We start from the raw sequence: 19,967 nt of genomic DNA, 5'->3' as shown, positions 1-19,967 counted from the left end.
CTCCAGAGAACTCTTTTGTTTTTCAATTTCAGGCAAAATTATATAGAATCATAAAGGAATTCAGGTGGGAAGAGACCTCAGGAGGTCAGCTGATCCAATCCCCTTGCTAGGCATCAGATCAGTTTGCTTGCAAAGCCAGATAAAAAATTATATTGTTTTGTTATATAAAACATCTTTGCTGCCCTTTTTTGTGAAATGGTGGCAAGTTTTCATGGCAAGGACTTGAAGGCTGGCAGGAGGGAGTGCCCTGTATGCCAAGGACTTCTAACAGTGATGCCTAAATTCACTCTGATGTGGTTACATTAGAAGCCAACTTAAAATAATAATTTTGTGCATATTAATAAGAGACTTATTTAGCTGCTGATTTCTTCAGAAGTTGTTGTTCACACTGAGCAGCACGTTCCTTTCCATTGTAGCCCTGGGCTACACAGAGAAATGGGAGGCTTATCTGGGAGAGGAAGATCATCTTCATCCTGCAGGGAACCAACCCTAGGGAAAGGAAGAGAAGGAAAGGAAGGAAAGGGAGGAAAGGAAGGAAAGGAAGGAAAGGGAGGAAAGGGAGGAAAGGGAGGAAAGGGAGGAAAGGGAGGAAAGGGAGGAAAGGGAGGAAAGGGAGGAAAGGGAGGAAAGGGAGGAAAGGGAGGAAAGGGAGGAAAGGGAGGAAAGGGAGGAAAGGGAGGAAAGGGAGGAAAGGGAGGAAAGGGAGGAAAGGGAGGAAAGGGAGGAAAGGGAGGAAAGGGAGGAAAGGGAGGAAAGGGAGGAAAGGGAGGAAAGGGAGGAAAGGGAGGAAAGGGAGGAAAGGGAGGAAAGGGAGGAAAGGGAGGAAAGGGAGGAGACCGAATTAAATGCAAATGGATAAAAATAAAACCTGTGAGGCAGAACTGGGAGGGAAGGAAGATGAGCCTGGGAAACGTGAACTGAGGGCAAAGAGGCTGGGATGCAAAACTAAGGGACAAGACAGTGTCTGGCTGAGCCAAACGATGCAAGAACCAGGGAAAACAATTTAATATGAATGTGGATAAAGCTGCCATGCATGTGCAGCCAGATTATTAGGTCCCTGTGACACTTTTCCCCTGTCCCTGTTGCTATAGGCAGATGGAAGGGCTGTGAGGCTGTCTGATAGCCATTACCCACCCCCAGTTGGTACCAGAGATGCTGAGAGGGGCTGCTGCTGCAGGAGGGAAGGTCAGACACTGGCACAGCTGAAGATGTGGCTCAAAGCCTGCTCGTGGCACAGGTGCAGGCCAAACATAGCCAGTGCTCATACGAATCAGGCACCTCGGTACTGCTTCCCCTGTGCCCCACTACGCACAGCCTGCTGATAAGCAGACAGACACAAAAATGCAGTTTCTACCAGCAATAATTTTCAAACTGAAAAGACAGTTTTCCTCCACAACCATTATATTTACCTGTATGCGAGAGACAGAAGATTATGATCAAAACAAACACCAGAATTGGTGCTCAGCTTATTGCTGTTTGACCCAAATGAATTCTAATACAGTAATTTATCTGGACACTGATAGAAAAATTATTTCTAATGATTACAAAGCAGCAGGAATTATAGTCAGTTCATGCCTGGGTTCACCAATTAAAACAAAGCATGAGGGGCCAGGCAAACTACTGTTTTAGGCTTTGATTCAGCAAAGTATTCAGCACAAGTTTCAGTCTTAACTTACTTTCATTGTGCTGAAATACTTCGCTGAAATGAAGCCTCAAAGACCTTTTCTTTGTCTGCTTCCATTATAATCAGATCAGTCCCCACGCACACACACAAGACCACAATACGTGGCAGCCCCTTTGGAACCATGAGACTGCTGCGGAAGAGCACTCTCTGAATGGCTGTGAAGTCAGCCTTTCTCATCAGCAAGTCATGTTTCAGCTTCTGAAATCTGAACAATTTTTTGCTTTTCTAGAAACCCTTCAGGGGTAAAGCAAACTACAGAGAATCCTTCAAGCCTTTATTAGGCGCTTTGGAAGTACAGACTGTAATTCTTTAAGCTATTAAATAAATTTCATTTACTGCTGATGTATTATTAATGTATTTGTTAACTTTTAATAATGTAATTTAATTTTAAATTAAATAATCCTTGAGCGAGAATTCCCTGTGGCAGAATCCTTCTGTAAAGGGCCCACCTCTCTGTAGGGGTCCCCAGGGAGGAGTGCTCCCCTACCACTACCAAGGCTCCTCTCCTCACCTGACCTTCAGGCAAATCTGTGAAAATCTGGGTAGCTGCAAGAAGTTTTGGAAGGAGCGGTTGCATACGTGACTCAAAAGAGGGTTCTGAACTCTCTGAATTTCCTGTTAATAAATCTGACCTTTCTCTAGAATCATCAGTGAGATGTTCAAACTCAAAGTCATGGGTGCCTATTACATTAAAAATTGAGCAAGTTTAGGCTGTAAAAGCCAGAGTAATATTTTGTATTGTGATTTCTTTTTTAAAGCAAACACTTAAGTAAGAGGTAAACTAAGAGTCACAACATGAGGTCTTTAGTTGCTGCCCCGAAGTATGCAGCTAATACTGTATCTCTAATCAATACCCAAGAGCCTTCTTTTCAGGAAACATGGACAAAACTGTACGTGTATATTTTAGGTTACTTTTTCTCTTGATGTTAGGGGAGACCTGTCAATAGAAAGCTCTGCTCCTAGTGTCTAAATAAAACAGGGAATTCTTTAGTGTAAATGTGATCGTGGTGGAGGGGAACACATATAATTCATGTGAGGTTCACGGTGAGCCAAGTCCATTCGAGCCAACTCAAATGCAGCAGCCAGTTCTGAACATTTCATAACAATCATTACACACACTACAGCAAACACTGCTACAGTGGATCTCTGCAACTGGGTAAAGAGCTCTCTAAAGCACAAATGAGAGATCTCCCCCTGTCTGTTATGGACTGTAGCATGTATTACCCAGCTGCAGCAGTGAGCTAACAACTCTTAGTCCAGAAGCAGGTGAAAATCCCTCACTCTGCACAGGAGCTTGACAAAGGAAAAATACTATACAAGAGATGAACGTTTCCCAGGGTGGGTGACTGGTGTCACAAACCAGGAGTGCTGCTTTTGCGTCATGCCCGTCAGCCTCCAGGGTACATCCACTGCTTCCTCACCTCCTGAGCAAGGCACAGGCAAGCACATGGCAAGCAGCAGCCTGATCCAAAAGTGAGAACCGAACTGTGCTTTTGCCAGAGGTGAAAGGCAAAGTCAAGTCACACTGGCTCCCCTAATTCGAATGCTGACACATTTGCTGCAAATGACCTTTACTACGCTATCTCACGGAGTGCAAACAAGGCCTCAGCGATAACACTGGCAGAGAGAAGGGGGCACAGACTAAGGAGGAAATGCATACTTTCCACATCACATCAGCCCAATTATCGTCTGTCCTTTGCAGAATCTTCTTAACTAGCTTACAACTCAAAGAGTGTAGCTCCTTAACCCTCACACCCCTCAAATGGTGGTTTCTCCCCCATGAAAATAAGCCAAGCCCAAACCTTGTTTTGCAAGAAATGACTCACACCTCAGATCTTTTTCTGGTGCTTTCTACCATGCAGCCTGAGAAAAGCCAAGCTTGTAAAAGTCTCATAAAGTAATCACAATATGACCTCACCTGTCTGACGGAAGCAGTGCTGCAGTTCCGTACCAGTGGGGCACCAGTGACACCATTAATTCTGGGACACACTCCAGTGATGACTGATGCTGAGTTACAGAGAACCCAGGCACCGATTCTTCTGTGGAACTGATGATTCCAGGTGGATTTTTAAGACGAACACAATGGCTACAACCCCGTTTCTGGAATTGTTTTCTCTGAGTTTAATTCATGGAGCCATGGTTTGCCGTGTCAACTACGGTTCATGCAGCAGACTTGCCCAACAGTTTGCATCATCCTCTGTGTTGCTTTTCTAGTCCCTCCTTACCATATTTCACAGAAAACTGAGTAGGCAGCATCTTCATCCATAAACTCTTCTCTGACCACATCCCCTTTAGCTTAAGCTTGCAACATCCTCTGTCTTGTGCTATCTTATCCCACCAGTGAGGCTGCATCAGCACCCTTGCTGTAATTACCTGAACACACCCCCACAGCACTTAATGAGTACACCAGGCAATGTGGAGCAGAAGGGGTGACAGCCTGCCACAGTGTGTCCTTGTCCTTTCATCGCTCCCCCGTGAAAGTTTGTTCAAAAGCATGAGGACAGAAAAGCTTTTCTGTCACTGTAAACATCCTGTCATAGCGGAACAGAGAACATCACAGAACTTTAGGCCATATATTGATTGATACGCTCAGCTCTGTGCTAAGATACATGCTAAGAACAAGGAACTTCAAATTTAGGGTTTTCTAAGATTACAATAGAAGAGATGAAAGATTACAGCTGTGATGCTCCTGGTAGCCCACGTTGTTACGCGGGAGGGCTGTAGCAGCAATCCGTGCCCAACTGTAATTTACAGCCAATGGCTTAAGGAATAAGCAGGTATGTTCCGATGCCGTAGTGCAGCCAGGAGGTGATGTTAGGAACACCCAGCACCCTGTAGCTGCCTATCCTGATGGGATGATGTCTCCTAGCTAAACAGAGATGGACTGAAATATGATGTGCCCTCCGATATTCCTATTTTAAAGCTGCTGGATTTGTCAGTCACTCAAAGTTATTCAGATTTTCAATGTTATTTGTAATATTGCCAATGAAGAAGTAAGTGAAGGTTCGTTTTGACTATACAGGATACTTCCTTTCTGTTTTTCTTCCAAATATTAAAAGACAGATAATTTATGAAAAATTTCCAAATGTTACCATAATTTTACACAAATTAGTGAATTATTTGTCTTATTAAGAGCTGTGTTTTCAGAATCCAGCTCCCACCTTCCTGGAACACCTGAGTGACAGACAGTCTGAGGTCCCACAGATAACTGCAAAGCACAACCCCGGCTCATGGCACAGGTCAAGGTTGCATGACATGGAGCTGAGAGCTGAAGACCAGAGAACGCACTGTTAGGATCTCTCTCACCCCCTCCCCTCCCCCCATCCCACTGCCACCCGCCACCTCTCCCCACTCTCTCTCTCAGAATACCTCTGCAGTACTTAATTTAAAAGAAAGCAGCAAAAGGTTGATTGAAGGGGAATGTGGTTTTAACAAAGACATTTCTTCGTCCCATAATGCTTCTGCATAAGAGAGGCACATGACAGCCCCTAGAGAAAGAGACACACAAAGTGCCCTTCAGAAGAAAGATTTGGCTTTTCAAGGAGCTGGTGCTCAACATGCTTTCCACAAAGCTCAAGCAAATAGGATTCTGGGCAAAAAGACATTGCTTTGACACATCAGCCACCCGCCCAAGCTTTGTCAGGTGGTTACAAGAAAAAAACCCCAATGTTTCAAAGTGGACAGTTATCCATAGTGCCCACAGAGTTATCCAGTCCCCTCCTGCAGGACAGTTTCTTAGCACAAATCTGTAACAAAAGTGGTTCTGGCCCAGGTGCTCCAGGAGTGTCAACTACTTGTTCTTTCCACACTGGGGACCTTTGCTCCCGCCAGTCCTTGTTAATGTTCACACTGGTGGTTTGAGATTCACAATCACTGCACTATTAACAACAGGACAGCTGTGAAGTAGGATGGAGAGTTTTTCTAGGTAGGAGGAGAAGAGCAATCCCAACCCCCTAAGCCTTCTCATTCAAGAGCTGAAAAGAGGGAATCTGTCTAAACCCCTTGCTGGGAGCTAGAAGCTGAGCTGGGAAAATGTTGGAACTTATGGCCATATGGTTATTGTGCCACTAAGCAATCCAGAAGAGAATCACCAAACAACATGGTCATCTTCCTATCCCAATCCCTTTCACAGGGAAAGGGAAGAGAGTGAATTTGGTTGCACAAATTGTAAGTGGAAAAACGATCAAGTTTTCCCACTGTACTGCACTGGCCGAAGCCTGAAGTGACATGAATAAATACCACTGGAAAGCAGGGCAAGAGGAAAGGAGGTAAAGGAAAATCACACAAGCTCTACCCTTCCTGGGACACAGCATATTAAAAATGCATCAAAATTTACTGCATATTAAAAATGCCATTATTAAATTGCTTTTCACTGGGACTGTGAAATCTTAAACAAGCCAGAGACTTTGAAAGTTCATTTTGTTTCTCAGGCTGTCTCTTCTGCCTGACACACATTTTCCTACTGTCCATGCACAGCTCCTCGGTTGGCAACAGTCATCACAGAACCTGAGTGCCAGAGAAATGTAATCCAAGTGGTACAAAATGCAAGTATAACTTGAGAGGGGGGAATAAAGTGCAAAATCTCTCTCAAAAGTCTTGAGAGACAGCTCTGCTAGTTACCTTAAACCACCAATTTCACATCACATTGAACACCTTCCATCCTAGCATTTAGACTGTAAGACAAGGTGCTCAGCATCCTGCAGGACTGGGCTGCACAGAAACGTCCTACTCAAACAAGATTGCTAGCTGTATTTGGTAGGAAGGAAAGCAGCAGAATATCAAGAAATTGCAGCTACATCAGGCCAAATAATCACATATGTTACAGAAGGCTTAAGTTTTTTTTAAGTATGTATGTTTCTACTTAGTGATGCTTCATAGTGCAAGCAGACTGAGAAAAAACAGTCTCACAAAAGAAAAGCGATTGCGGGGTAGGTAACGGAGACTCAGACAGACTCTAGAGGATGCTTCTTTTAGAAAAGATGAAGGGGCTGCAAGCTGTTGTCCCTTAGGTAAAGCAGGGGTGGTCTGCGGGCTCTAAATCACTCCTCAGTGAGGGCTGATCTGGCTCTCACTGGAGGAAATGGAAACTCTCTGGTTACTTACATGAGAAATGGATGTTTTTGCTGTAGAATAAAGTCTGTCTGCTAGGCATGATTACATATTGGATAATTATACAAGGACTCATTCCTTCCACTGCAGAAATTAGTGGAAGAAATTCTTTAGCTTATGTTCAGCATGGCAGACCAGACAAGGACAATAATCCTGACAGTATTAAGAAAGCACTTCAAGATCTTTGGATAAAAAAATACCAGAAGAAATGTCAGCAATCCATACTTCTCCTCAGTTTAGACATAAGATCTGGGAACTATTACACATTCCATAGGTACAGCAGCTTGCATCTCTAAACACCTCCTTCTTTAACGCACAGCTGATAACTAACAGTTTTTCTGTAGACAAAGAACTGTACTTCTAGCTCAGTATAGGGCTGTGCCAGATGGGACCAAGAGAAAACACAGTTGTGTCTCCTGTAGCCTGTGCTCAGACATGGTACAGACCAGTTAGAGGCTGGCAAGAGTAAATTCTCCCTCACAAGGTGGTTTCTGGCATGTGTTTGTCGTCAAATTTCCCTCACCTTTTTTTTTTGTAGAGGTTTTTTAGACAGGGAAAGTAAAGGAAATCTTTATTACTGGTCAAAGCTCACTGTCTGTTTACTGAGCACACTTTCTCTGTCCTAACACATGCGTTTTTACCTTTTAACCCACAGGCTGGCAGATTTTACAAGTGTTATGGTATGACAGACTACTGGAAAGGAGCATCCCCAGGCAGCAGGTGAGCCTGGTCAGGCCTACCATTGCCATGAATAGTTTGTAAGAATTATACCCTACTTCTGGTAATAAAAAATAAACAACAAGGAAATAAGGAATGAGCTTTCAATTTAGTAATCTGCCCAAAAGTTTAGCTACTGGTGCTTTTCCACTTGATCTTGCTACAGGGCTGAGGAACAATGATTTACTCTTGCTGCTAAAGCATTGCCACTTATCACCTAATTAAATTTGCATATTTTAAGTTGAGCTACAAGATTATGCTATGATTTCTTGTCTGCTAAAGGATTCCTAACACAATTTTTCTAGGTAGGCACTGAGAGAGGGGCCCAGGCTGCCTCTCAGCTGCTAACTGTGCAAAAGAACAGCCGCAAATAGGTGACAAGCACCGACACTCCCTGCACCGGACACAACACGGACAGCCCTAAGCTGTGTCTGTGCCTGAGACTGGGGAAATGCCATTGTTTATTCTGAAAGCCTTTGCCCTTGAATACAAGTACACTCTGCTCCCCTTTTGCTCCACAAAGCTAAGAGAGACGTGCCTGCGGGATGACTTCCCCTGGTATTTACATATTTATGCTTCAGTCCTGCATTAGTCAGTGTTTCTGTCTGGAGCCCATAACCTTTGGTCAGGTCTGGGATCTGCCTGGACTTTCTACAGTTGTGCTGGAACATGGATCCCTCCTGGCAGTCCAAAATACTTTGGGGAGAGGTAGGGAGGTTTTTGCCCTTAACAAGATAAAAGCTTTTTATCCGTAACGGGATAAAATCTTCCCACCTCATAGGTGTCTTGCTTCTGCTTGCAACAACACCTCTTGACTTCATGGGGCAAGCACGGCAGGGGAGGGTTTCAGGGGGCTGCAGCACACCGGCTGACAGACTGCTGGTCCATGCTGGGCCTGGGCTGAGAAACACGGAGGGGGAAAAATCCCTCCTTGGGAAGACAAAGTCATCTGTGGCCATCCCTAAGGGAGGAAGGCACTGATGAGCAGGAGCTTTAGTTGCACTGAAGTTCGCTGTCATCCGACACTGCCTCAGCCTTATTCCCTTCCATCTCCCCTGCACGTGGGTAAAAACTGGTGGGTTTATTCACATGAGAGATTGTAAATGCAGCTGGCTCACACCTAAGGATGGTGCACAATAGACACCTTTCAGTAGCAACACCACCCTGAAGCGTGCCCATCCCAATGCTCCTGCCAACCCCCAGCCCCCAGTACCCTGCTCTGCCCCTCTCCCAGCACAGGAGCTCCTGGTGTGACCTTGCCGAGGCACCCATCTGCTTTGGAGAAACTTTGCAAAATGAGTAATTCCTACTGTGGCTGGGCTGGCACAGCCTCCTGGGTGAGGGAGAGCACGGTGCAGGGCAGAAGCAACAAGGGGAGCAGGAGGAGGGACTTCCTGAGCTAGCAGTGACACTTAAACATCTGGCCCACCTTCGCCTTGGGGTATGTTTCCCAGCTCACCTGTACAATTTAGAAGCATAAAACCCATCGCTGTCAAATGAGATTTTTTTCCTTGAGGCCCATGCTCCTGCTTCACTGAGAAGAAGCTGAAATACCTCACGTAAAAACAAAATTCACAACAATGAAACGTTATTTTGTCTTTTACAAGAGCAGGGACTCTATAGAAGCCTTTCACAACCCCTAAAGCTTCAGAAAGGCCGCTGAAAGGAATATGCTAGGATTGAGATCCACAGCAAACCACAAGTCTCATCCAAACACTCCCACTGCTCTGGCTGGCATTGGACTGGACCCACATGTGAAATGTAAGCAAAATGTGCTCAGAGTCCTTCACAGTACAGTGGATTACAGCAAGAGTGCTTTTTACTTATGAAAAAAGGGGTTATAACAAAGGGACCTTGAGATGACCTAGGCCTTCCTTTTCCCCTCTCCAAACATTCAGGGGAAAAGGCAAAGAGACTGTTCTCACTCGCATGGAGACATCACCTCTCCTCAGCAAACATGTCCACAAATTTGTTTCCCCAGCATGAAATTAAAACAAGCAGAGAAATATATTCCTTCCAATGTTTGCTTTCTATTTATTTTCTGTTGCTACCTTTGTGCCTGCAGCAATGCCAATGTTCCCAGAGCCCCAGAACCCACCACTTCTGCATCTGTTGCCTGGCAAACCCCAGCAGACTGCACTAGAGCAGCTCTTCCTTTGCAGCTGGCAGTCACGGGGTTGTTTCACGGTCGGGGTGAACAGGCAGAGCAGCAGGAACACAAACAGGGGCTCCCAGCTGGAAAGGGGATTGGAACTGGGGTGAAACATACTGTCTCAGTTGTGCTTTCAGCAGATGTTTAAGGAATTGGAGCTTTAAGCTACCCCTTTATGAGTTGTTCTTCTTCTTCCAAGTTTCTCTACTGTTATCTTTATTTCTCTGTTATCTTCTTGACTGTTCATGAAAGGCAACCTACTGAAAGGCCACTACCAGATTCAAATGAATTTCTGAAGGTGAGCAAATAGCCACAGGGATTTATTCACCCAATTTCAAGCAGAAAAAAATAGATAAGCAACTTGTCAGGGAACAAAACCCTCAAACCTAACTGCACATATCCAACCGAGGCAACCTCACAGTCCTGTCATTCAAAACTTTCTATGGTTTCCTCATTGCTGGTAGCATCACTTTCTGTGTTGAAAAATGGCAACCTCTTCTGCGCAAAGATCAAGGACTATAAATTTTCACATTCTGGGCACTGTAAGAACCATAAATAACAATTTATTGAATTAATCTCACTTCACTAGGCCTGACTTCCCCAACCTTGTATAATGTGTGAAATCATTTATTGCTTGGAGACCTGTTAAACAGGCAGCCACAAAAGCCCATTGCATCTCATTGTTTCAAGCCTAAGCCTCAACATCATTTATTTCTAAGCTATTTTTTGGGTACATGCAGAAATCAAACCCTTGTAAAATCTTTTTAATTTCCTGCTCTCGTTCTTTGGGCCCACAGACTGGACCTGTAAGATATTTCACTTTTTTTTTTTTTCCACATTACTGGTAAACTCCCTCAGTTTCAGCTGTGATGCCCATAAACAAAATTCACATCAGACAAGGCGAAGGTTCCAAGACAGACAGTTATTAGCTCAAAGCCGGAGTGTTTCATTTTAGACTTCATCCCCATTTAAACCATGAAAACCTCAGTAAATACTGAATTTAAATCCACTGTCACTTTCTTCAGGCCTTTGTCAAAGGACTCATTATTAGTTTCTATTTTACAGTACCTCCTAGATCCCCGTGCTGAGAGGGGCCACACTGTATCAAGTAGAGCCACATGCACACACAGAGCAAGAAGCAGCCTCCATCCTGGAGCATTTAGGATCCCAGACAGACCAGACAAAAGATTAGGAAGAGGTGCTACGTTTCCAGCGTGTGTCACACAGCAGGTCGGAGGGTTCAGAAGAGGAGCTCAGGATTCACAAATCAATCCAGGGACTTATCTACCACACAGATTTTGTCATACTCTTTTTCAACAAAACAAAGTATATGGATATAATATAGGGTACATGCAGATATAATGAAGTATACGAATATAAACCTTTTTATAAGACAGGTTCTGTCCCTTCTTACAGGAGCAACCACAAAACCTCATAAGCCTCTTGGATCCACCTGAGTCCTCTCCCTTCTCAAAGTACGTGCTGATGGCCCCCGACCCGATGGCTCGCTCTCACAACAGAAACAGCAGTTCACTGGAAAACAGTTGTTGCGGCAGAGCGCAGTGTTTGGATATGTGTTTACTGGAAGGGATCTTTATTACTTCCAGTTCCGGTTGGTCTCGGTGCTCTGTTTCTGTGTGCCAAAAGGCTGAGCAGCAGCACTTTGCCTGTAAGCAGGACTGTTACGCTCTGCTCTGAGCCCTGTAGGACTAGGCAGCTATCAGGAGAAAGGTAACTGCACAGGCAAGCCTGAGCTGTTAGCTTCCCATCGGGCTTGCAATGTGTATAAAACCCTGGTTGCCCGATGAAGTCCTGGCTTACCATGAGCCTTTAGCATTGGCAATATGACTGTTTTCCAAGCCAAGCTGCCTTAAGCCTGTCAAAGTAGGTTTAATTGTTGCTTCTTTTCTCTGAATAGTGCCCATAAGTGTTATATGACATTGGCTAGGCCAGCTGTCCCAGAGAAACGCTCCAGGGAATGGCTGCTTTCTGTCCCAGCCCTCATGGCTGAGGATGTCTCCTGCAGCAAGCCATCCCCGCAGCTCTGTGCCCGTGGTCCACAGGTCGGGGCTTGGGGTACTTTGCCAAACCAGGACATTACAAAGAAGTCACTGGGAACTTCAAAGCAGAGCAACGGTTGGCAGCAGCACAGCACAGCCCTTATTTTCTCTGTACCATTTTTGTGATTTTCCACTCAAATCACTGCGCCTTTTGAAGGAACGCAGACCCATGTCATTACGAGTTAGAGTTGTGGGTGCCACTAATTCTGCTAAATGAATGGTAAAAGAGAAACAGACAGAACGATGTAATTAAGCGTGCCGTAGAAAAAGTCAGAAGGAATACACCAACAGTATTTCCAAAAGCCACCTGCCTCAATATTCATGGTGTGATTCATATCAGTACTGAAGTGCTGCAGAAACCCCAGACCAGCTACACAGTTCTCACCAGGAGTTTATGTGAAATTAAGTCATCCCAAATGGTCATTCAAATTAAGGGTTATTGACAAGGGAAGGGATGAAATAAAATGCACCTGTTGATCTAGACAACAAAAAAGACCGCTGAGGAAGTAGCTTTATAACCTGAGAAGGGTCTGCAACTTTAAGAAATTCTCCCCTAAAGGTTGTAAAGCTTTTACTATGCAAAGTATTTTTGCTATTGTATACACTGGCGGCCACTAAGTGTAGCTATTATTTCTGGCGGTCATTCAGAGAAGGTCGGGGCCGATAAAGTGTTTAACAGAGTTTGTTTGGGTAGATCCATCTGTGTTTTTAACCACCCATACAGTCCTTTGTGTCCTTTTAAAAGACACTGGATGTTCCTGAGTCTAATAAATTATGGTCTTTATTTTTATTTGCCATCTCACATTATTTATCATGCCACAGCAAAGAACGTCTTCTTTACAACGTCTATACTTTTGTGTATGGATTACACAAGCATCTAAACCAGGGATGATTCTTTGCTGCAGGGCAGGGGTGCAGCCTGCACAGAGCTCCCATTTCCTTGGTAAAGGTCATGTGGAGTTGTGACATGTCGCTGTCACTCCTTACACCTTGGGGTTAGTTCACGCCTCAGAGGAGCCAAGGAGGGGAGGCCGCAATCAAAGGGCAGGGAAGTAAGAGGTATGTTGAAAGGATGTAGCAAGGAGCCCAGGATGGAGCTTTGGAAAGTAGACATTTTCAGGTCATGTGAGCACCAGAAGAAATACCTTAACTAGTTGGGATGGACCATGATAGCATTCTTAACACTCCCACTGGATGCGTTCTGTAGTGCAGGATTTGAAACCTAGCCCCACTATAAACTCTGTACTGCATGGAGCAAACCAGGTGAACTCTCAGCACCCCACTTCCCTGCCTGGCTGACCTGCATGGCCACAAAGTGACGATCTCTGCTACTGTTTATGACTACTCTGTTCCAAAACCTGAAATGAAAAGTTGCTAAGGTCTATATTGCTTCAAAATGCTGTGCAAAAATTTGCTGACTATGAAGCAGGTGAGTATTGGTAGCACCATTTTACAGATGGGAAAGCAAGACACAAGTGGTTTATAGCAAATGCGTGTCCCACCTGATGCAAATAACTCCATTGATGTAAAAATTATTTAAAACCTACAGTGAGAGGATCCTCACATCTGACAACCATTCTGGACATTTCATAAAGCATTTTGTATCCAGAGATACTACTGTCCTGAATGTGTGGTTCAGGTCCCTTTGCCGCTTACCTGAGCTTATCTGCTACAAAAATCACACGCCGTTCCAACAGGAGAGAAGCAAAGATCCTGATGATCTGACGAATGCTGAGGCACTTGAAAAGGCATTCAAAGTCCACGTGTTCCAGGCGTGAGTCCATGGGCCGCCGCAGCTCAATAACCTGAACACATCCAACAAACATCAGTCAGCATCACTGGTCAGGGCTGACAGTGCCAGGGGCGCCCAGCACCCCAGCCTGGGCCCTCCAGCACTGCTCTGTGCTTTCCTGTTGAGGGGACACAGAAAATGACCCCCATCCTCTTTTGCAAACTGAGGCCGGAGGCACAGCACTCCAGAGAAAGGGCATATTACACAATTCACTATCAAGTCATTCTTCTTCCCAGAATACCGTTGTGCACATTAAATCTGCTGTCATTTCCGATGGAAGCATAATTCTGCCTTCTAAACACCCTGTCAGAGATGCAAAGCTTGGCTGAGTCCACAGGATGAACCGAGTAACAAACTGCAAACACTGGAGCCGGAAGCTTACAGGGTTAAAACAGCCATACAGACAAGGTAAATTTGGTTATGAACTTGGCTAGCAATCCAAATTCACATCTAGATAGAAGCCAGGGACTGAACTGAAAGGCCAGTCAAAATGCAAACCCAATTTACTTCATTTTCACTCTTCTATGATGCATAATTCACTATATAATGTTTGCAAGCTTTTTTTGTCATAAAGATATATGTACATATATATACTTAACTGGGGAGTCAGGACAAGGTCTTAGATGGTGACTTGTGACATCCCTTTAAAGTCTAATTTTCATACTTCATCCATGACCTCAGGCCCTCTCCTTCCTTTTCTCAAATGCCTTTTGCTTGATTCCTTTATTATATCTTCCTTTTACTCTGCAATTGACATGTTCAGATGTGGAACTTGAAGGTGGAGGACAGAAAAAAGAAGAGGGAAAAATAACATGAAGAGAGTAACAGAGGGAGAAAAATATGAAGTGCAAGACAGCAAATGATGAACTACTGAGGAATTTGAGGAAACAGAAGGGAAAGAGGAAAAGTTGGCTAACTTGAAGCTGTGTTGAAATCTCTGAAGACATATTAATAGGAACATACATACATCTCCTTCTTTCCATATGTCGAAAAATCACCGTCACTTTATTGCTTTAGACCACTTTTATGTTTTCATGCACATGACACCACATTCCATGAGCATACTGTATTGGGTTTAAACTGGAGTAGCCCTGACAAAATTCCTCACAAGCACACTGTTTTAAGGATATGATCAAGACCACACGATACTGGAAACAAACCCAGTTTGTACCAGTTTCATTGTAATACTGTTTGTGATGAGTAAACATAGGACTGGAAAAAGAATGTCACTGTTAGAACAGTATTTCTGTACAGATTTGATTTTTTTTAAGGCCTGAAATACAGAAACATTATGGTGCCAGAGCATCAGATACCCGTCACTCAGCTGTTGCCCCAAACAGCAGTAAGAATCGAATTGCAGCGTGATGGTGTCCCATGAATACCTCCTTGGGAAACGCTGCCTGCCGACCTCTCTTATATTCAGCAAAGGTGCCCCCATCCGTTCCTCAGCAGGGGGACTGCAAGCTCCACTCACCTTTATGCGCCACATCATGAGGAGCTGGTTTTACTGCAAAACTTCCAACACTAAAATCTTGCTGCAGGGTAGGATGCAATGCAAGTTATGGCAGATTTTACAAATGCCATGGATGTTTTCTGTTGCCTGGCAAAGCCTTCTGCTTCAGTCTGCCTCATCACAAAGAAATATACTGTCTACTTCCCAATTAATCATCATCTTTGTTTAGGCCAGAGGAGCCACAATGGAAGGACAAGATTCTGTTCCTAATTAAGCCAGTGCATTCCATTTAAATAACAAGTTTGTACTAGCATAACAGAGAGCAAAGCTCAGCCAGAAGAGAGTTGTTTGTTTGGAATTATCTCAATGTTTTTCTCTGGGAGAGTTCAGAAGCTTGGGCAGAGGACAGAGGAGTTGCAGATCCACGATTCTCAGATATATTCACATCAAAAAAGCATTATCAGATCTTACCACTGTCACACCTATCAGCCCTTCAGTTTTCTTTTGCTTCTCCAGAAGAAAATGCCTGTGACTTAAACATGCCTCACAAGTCACTTATACAAGGAACACTTTACATTTCATACCAAGTGACATCACAAGCCCACTCTGCTGAAGTCAGTGGCACTACACTTGGAGAAAATATTGTTCAATGTAAAAATAGTAATAGCACTGTAAAACTAACCCCAAGCAGTGTAAAATAACCCGAGAGGGGAATTTTTTTCCTGCTTCAACTATCTGGGCCACATTCTATTTATATCTGCAGTAATGTATTTCCTCTGTATGCTTGCCCATCTGAGTGGAGCTACTGTGTACTTACGTAAGGACATACAGAGAGCAGAACTTGACATGGCGAAGGGTTAGCAAGCCTCAAGTTACAAAAAACTTTTTAAGCAAGGCACCGATATTGCCATTTTCCAGTAAGGCATATGTTGTATAATGCTAAGCTTCTAGCCACTTGAGTCAGTAATAAAAGGAAATTAAATCTATTATATGTATGCGTATACACACACACACACAAACTTCTATATGACATGCTTCTCCAAATATAGACTATTTCTTTGAGGTCCAGTTAATGGGTATTTATTGCCAAAAAGAGTTGTTGAAATGCTGCTGGTCACTCCCCCGACCAAGGCCGGGACCAGAAGTAATGAGGTTTGCAATAACAACCAGTGGCCAAACTGTTTAAGCACAGTCAGCATGGGAAACTGATACTTGCTTGTTATCACTGTGATAAAGCCCAGCAACACTGTAGTCTGTTAACTGCACTAGGCCAGGCACACTAGGACATTTGTGGTGTTTGTGGGTTTTTTCATTAAACACAGGTTATTCATAAATGGAAAATAACAAATGCATAACAATACGTTGGCTTATAATCATCAGTGGGAACTAGCACTATCTTATCAACTCTGGTGCTGCTCCTGCACTGCTCAGTTTGAGGGTGTGCCACCTCACATGCCTTGCGGTATCCATACGTCTTCTCCTGGTTTTCTTTTGCTGTTTGATATTGGAGTGATGTTGGGGGAGGCTTTGACTTTTAATGTTTGCAGTTGCTTTTTACCTCGTTTCCAGCTCCAGGCAGAAAGGTTTTGACTTTGATTGTCTTTCCAGGTGCAGGAAAAGGAGATTCCATCAGGCTCCTCATAAATGGATAAACCAGGGCAGCAGATATTCCTCTTCTCCTTTCAACCTCATCCAGGATCTGATCCATTAGTAAGACATGAGAGAGAAATGGACAGAACATGTCAGCACCATATACACTTTTGAAGCATCTTTTGATCCACATGTGCCTAAACACATGGCAGAGCTAAGTTTAATTCTCCTCCGCCATGCATTTCTTCACTACCGTTAAAGCCACAGGACTTGATTGTACTCTAAAAATTATATATTTTCCAGTTACAAAACGGAGCCTGTTTGTGAATGCAGTTAACACAGAGACAAGGAAGAAATAACAAATCTGGAGAGGAGAAAGGAGACTCAGCATGGCAAAAGGGATCTCTATTGTCGGGATTTTGCCTCAACAACAGGGTAAGCTGAAGGAGAGAAAGATCGAGACAAATCCCATGATCACAGGCCAGGTCAGCATCACATCTCAGAGGTTTATCTTGAAATATGCATTAAGGAGAAACACTTTCTTCTGCCCTGAGCATCTTTTCCATTTCAACTGTGAGGGCAGGAAAAAGCCAGACCAGCAAGAAAAGGAACCCTGTCACACTAAGACACCAGCAGAGGTTCACCAGGAAAGAGCTCCTGGAAGAGTCCCGGCTGTGGCGGCAGTGGTCACGTCGCAGTCTGTACTGAGCTGGAGCCAACCACGAGCAGCAGCCTCACGAAACATGCCCAGCTGTTTACACTGGGTGCCTGCATTAAGGTCATCTTCTGTCTGACATGACACAGACCAGGCAATCCAGTTCTGAAATCAGCAGATGGAACTTCTTACAGATAGAGAGGGCTATTATTTTCTTCTCTCTTTGGTCACATGGGCCAACATAAATTAGATCACAGCTAAGTTTTCCCACATTAGACAGACCATATAGATGATAAACCTAAAGAAGACGAAAAACAAGCTTCAAAGCAGTTAGTGGTTTGACCTGAAATGGTGATCTTTTAACCACCACTCAAGAGCAAAAGGCCATACACGAGTTAGTGGGTCTGAGCCAGGCATTTCCCCTTGTTTCTCTTGGAAATGCTTTTTCACTGAAACAGAACATTAAAAGATACTTAAGCACAAGCTGGTGACTTACAACGATAGCTAATGACACCAAATGCCAACAGAGGCATGCACTGGTGTATAGTTTCCCCTTCTTCCTTGCAACATGCTGAAGACCTAACTCAAGCAAAGCTGACCCTATATACATAGCTTGCATTCCAGCCCACGGAAGTGGCAGATAACCATAAATGAAGATATGAATTTCATTCCTGATGTAATTTGGAGCACAACCATCCTCACTAAACAAAACCAGCTGCCCAAATGGGAAGCAGTAATGAACCAAGGCTATACCCCAGGTCCCTTAGTGCTCCTACACCCTGCCAGCATGCAGTTGTAACATGCCTAACATGTATCTCCTTTTCTGCAGTCACTATTTAATGCTTTATGTTGCTGGAGTTGGGGGCCATGTGTGTGTCATATCACTGTTCCAACAACCTTCACAAAACAAATAAAAAGGAGCATTTAAACTGAATAAAAGTTGTATCAGAGATCTCAGGAGATAACATGGTCAAAAACATCTGTTGAAATCATGATCAAATGAACTGGCTGAAAGTGAATATATCTGTGGTTCTCAAGTCTGTGTTAGCAGTAGGTATTACAACAGTGAGCATGAAAGGCTTTGAAGAAGTTGAAAATAATGCAGGCTATCAGAAACAGAATGATAAACATTTATAAACAGAGGACTCCTTTTGCTTTTCTGATAAATAATATTCAAGGTTTAATATCTCATGGTCTTTCATCACTCAGTTTTCTGTAAAGACAACTGTTCCTTGTTTTGACTAATTCAGCAAAGTGTACCATCATGATAATTTTCCTGTCTTTCACTGGATTTAATAATCAGGACAGCCCAGGTTCCTCTTACTAGGCTGGAAGAAAAGACTGTCTCCATCCACACATCTGTCTTCAAAACCAACAGGGATGCTAAGGCTCAAGCTCTTCCTCCTTCATTCAACAGCTGTTTTGTCCAAACCCTTTCTAAATGTGGTGCTTGGAGTGCGTGTTAAAGAGCTGTGCTAAATCCAGCCCACTGCTGGCATCAGCCCTGTGTGCTGCCAAACGCCCTGCTCCCACCCTGCTGCCCGTACTGTCAGGAGGTGACCAGTCCCCTGTAGGACAGTGCCACTGTGGCCAGACTCCAGTGTGGATGGGGTCCTTTTGTGGCCCAGCCCCCTCCATGAGACCAGTAGTTGAAAAGGAGCACAGGTGTGTCACAGCCCCTTCAGGGCCCAAGATGCAACTGAGTGAGAGCCTGCCTTCCCCCCTAGACCATGAATTTGTGGTCCATGTGGCCAGGACCTGCCTGCCACAATGCCTGGGAACAGCCCCTGCCAGTGAAACTACACTCACCATCAAACTTGGGTTCATTTTGGCTGGATGATCAGAAACTTTTTTTCAAGTGACAGACTGAACTGGGAAAGCAGATCATTTGCAATTTTGGTAAAATGACCTTCCTTGTCTGACTTTAAACCTCAGTGCAGTGATAACTTGGTTGTAAGGAAGATACTTAAAAGTTTCCTTTTTTTAATATTTTTTGCTCCCCCTTCCCAACTTTTCCTTTGAAAAATAGGCACTATCAAAATTAGATAAAAACATAAAAGCAAACAAAGAGCCTCAGGACATCTCTCCAGACCATGAGTCTGGTGAGCTGTGTTATCTTCCCAGAACAATGCATTCTGTTTCACTCACAGATATCTGTGTTTAGATACATATTATGTCTAAGCAACGCTGTTACAAACCCTTGATTTCAGAGCTTTATGAAAGAGGTCAGAAGCAGAATTGCAATTAACTATTGCAACCCAACTGTTTTTCTTCACACAAGATTTGTGTTAAACCAAGTTTTATCTAGAGAAGCTTGGAACCTGCTTTGAAGATAACATTCTGTATGATTACAAGATCATATGAACAATATAAATGCTATGATTTTTATTAACTTCAGTGATTTACACGTGTTTTTTTTTTATTCCTATACAAATGAACACAAAAAATCTGTGTAAGTTATGTGAGATTTCCCATATCTGAAGTGAAAATCTCTGGCAACTTAAAACATTTCTTGAACACTGTATCAAAATAGGAAAAGGGGAAGGCAGCCATTTGACATTAGACATATTGTTCTTCACAAATCACCAGAAAATCCTATATGATACTCTGAAGTGCTTACTGGATTTTGAAGGACATGCTCTCAGAGAACTAGGAGGCCCTAAACTGGCAGTCAGAGAGACATTTCAAACGTTAATCAATCAGAAATAACCTTTTGTCTTACAAAAGAAAAATGATAGTGGCTCTGGAGCTGACT

General features: G+C 43.7%; 1 protein-coding gene across 9 annotated transcripts in view; it reads right to left on the bottom strand.

Moving 5' to 3' along the window:
* The window catches only part of DENND2B (DENN domain containing 2B), a 180,097-nt gene that overhangs the window by 12,432 nt on the left and 147,698 nt on the right, over positions 1-19,967 (bottom strand). For all 9 annotated transcript variants that reach the window (XM_055723099.1, XM_055723097.1, XM_027810361.2 and 6 more), the window contains 2 exons: positions 16,526-16,666; positions 13,379-13,527 (listed from right to left, as the gene is read on the bottom strand). In XM_055723099.1, coding sequence (XP_055579074.1) covers positions 13,379-13,527; positions 16,526-16,666 — 290 coding nt within the window. The remainder of the gene's footprint in view (positions 1-13,378; positions 13,528-16,525; positions 16,667-19,967) is intronic.

The sequence above is a fragment of the Falco cherrug genome, chromosome 10, assembly GCF_023634085.1.
Source record: "Falco cherrug isolate bFalChe1 chromosome 10, bFalChe1.pri, whole genome shotgun sequence".
In the NCBI taxonomy this organism is placed as follows: domain Eukaryota; kingdom Metazoa; phylum Chordata; class Aves; order Falconiformes; family Falconidae; genus Falco; species Falco cherrug.
The sequence above is the reverse complement of the archived record's forward strand: the minus strand, read 5'-3'. Positions and strand labels throughout refer to the sequence as shown.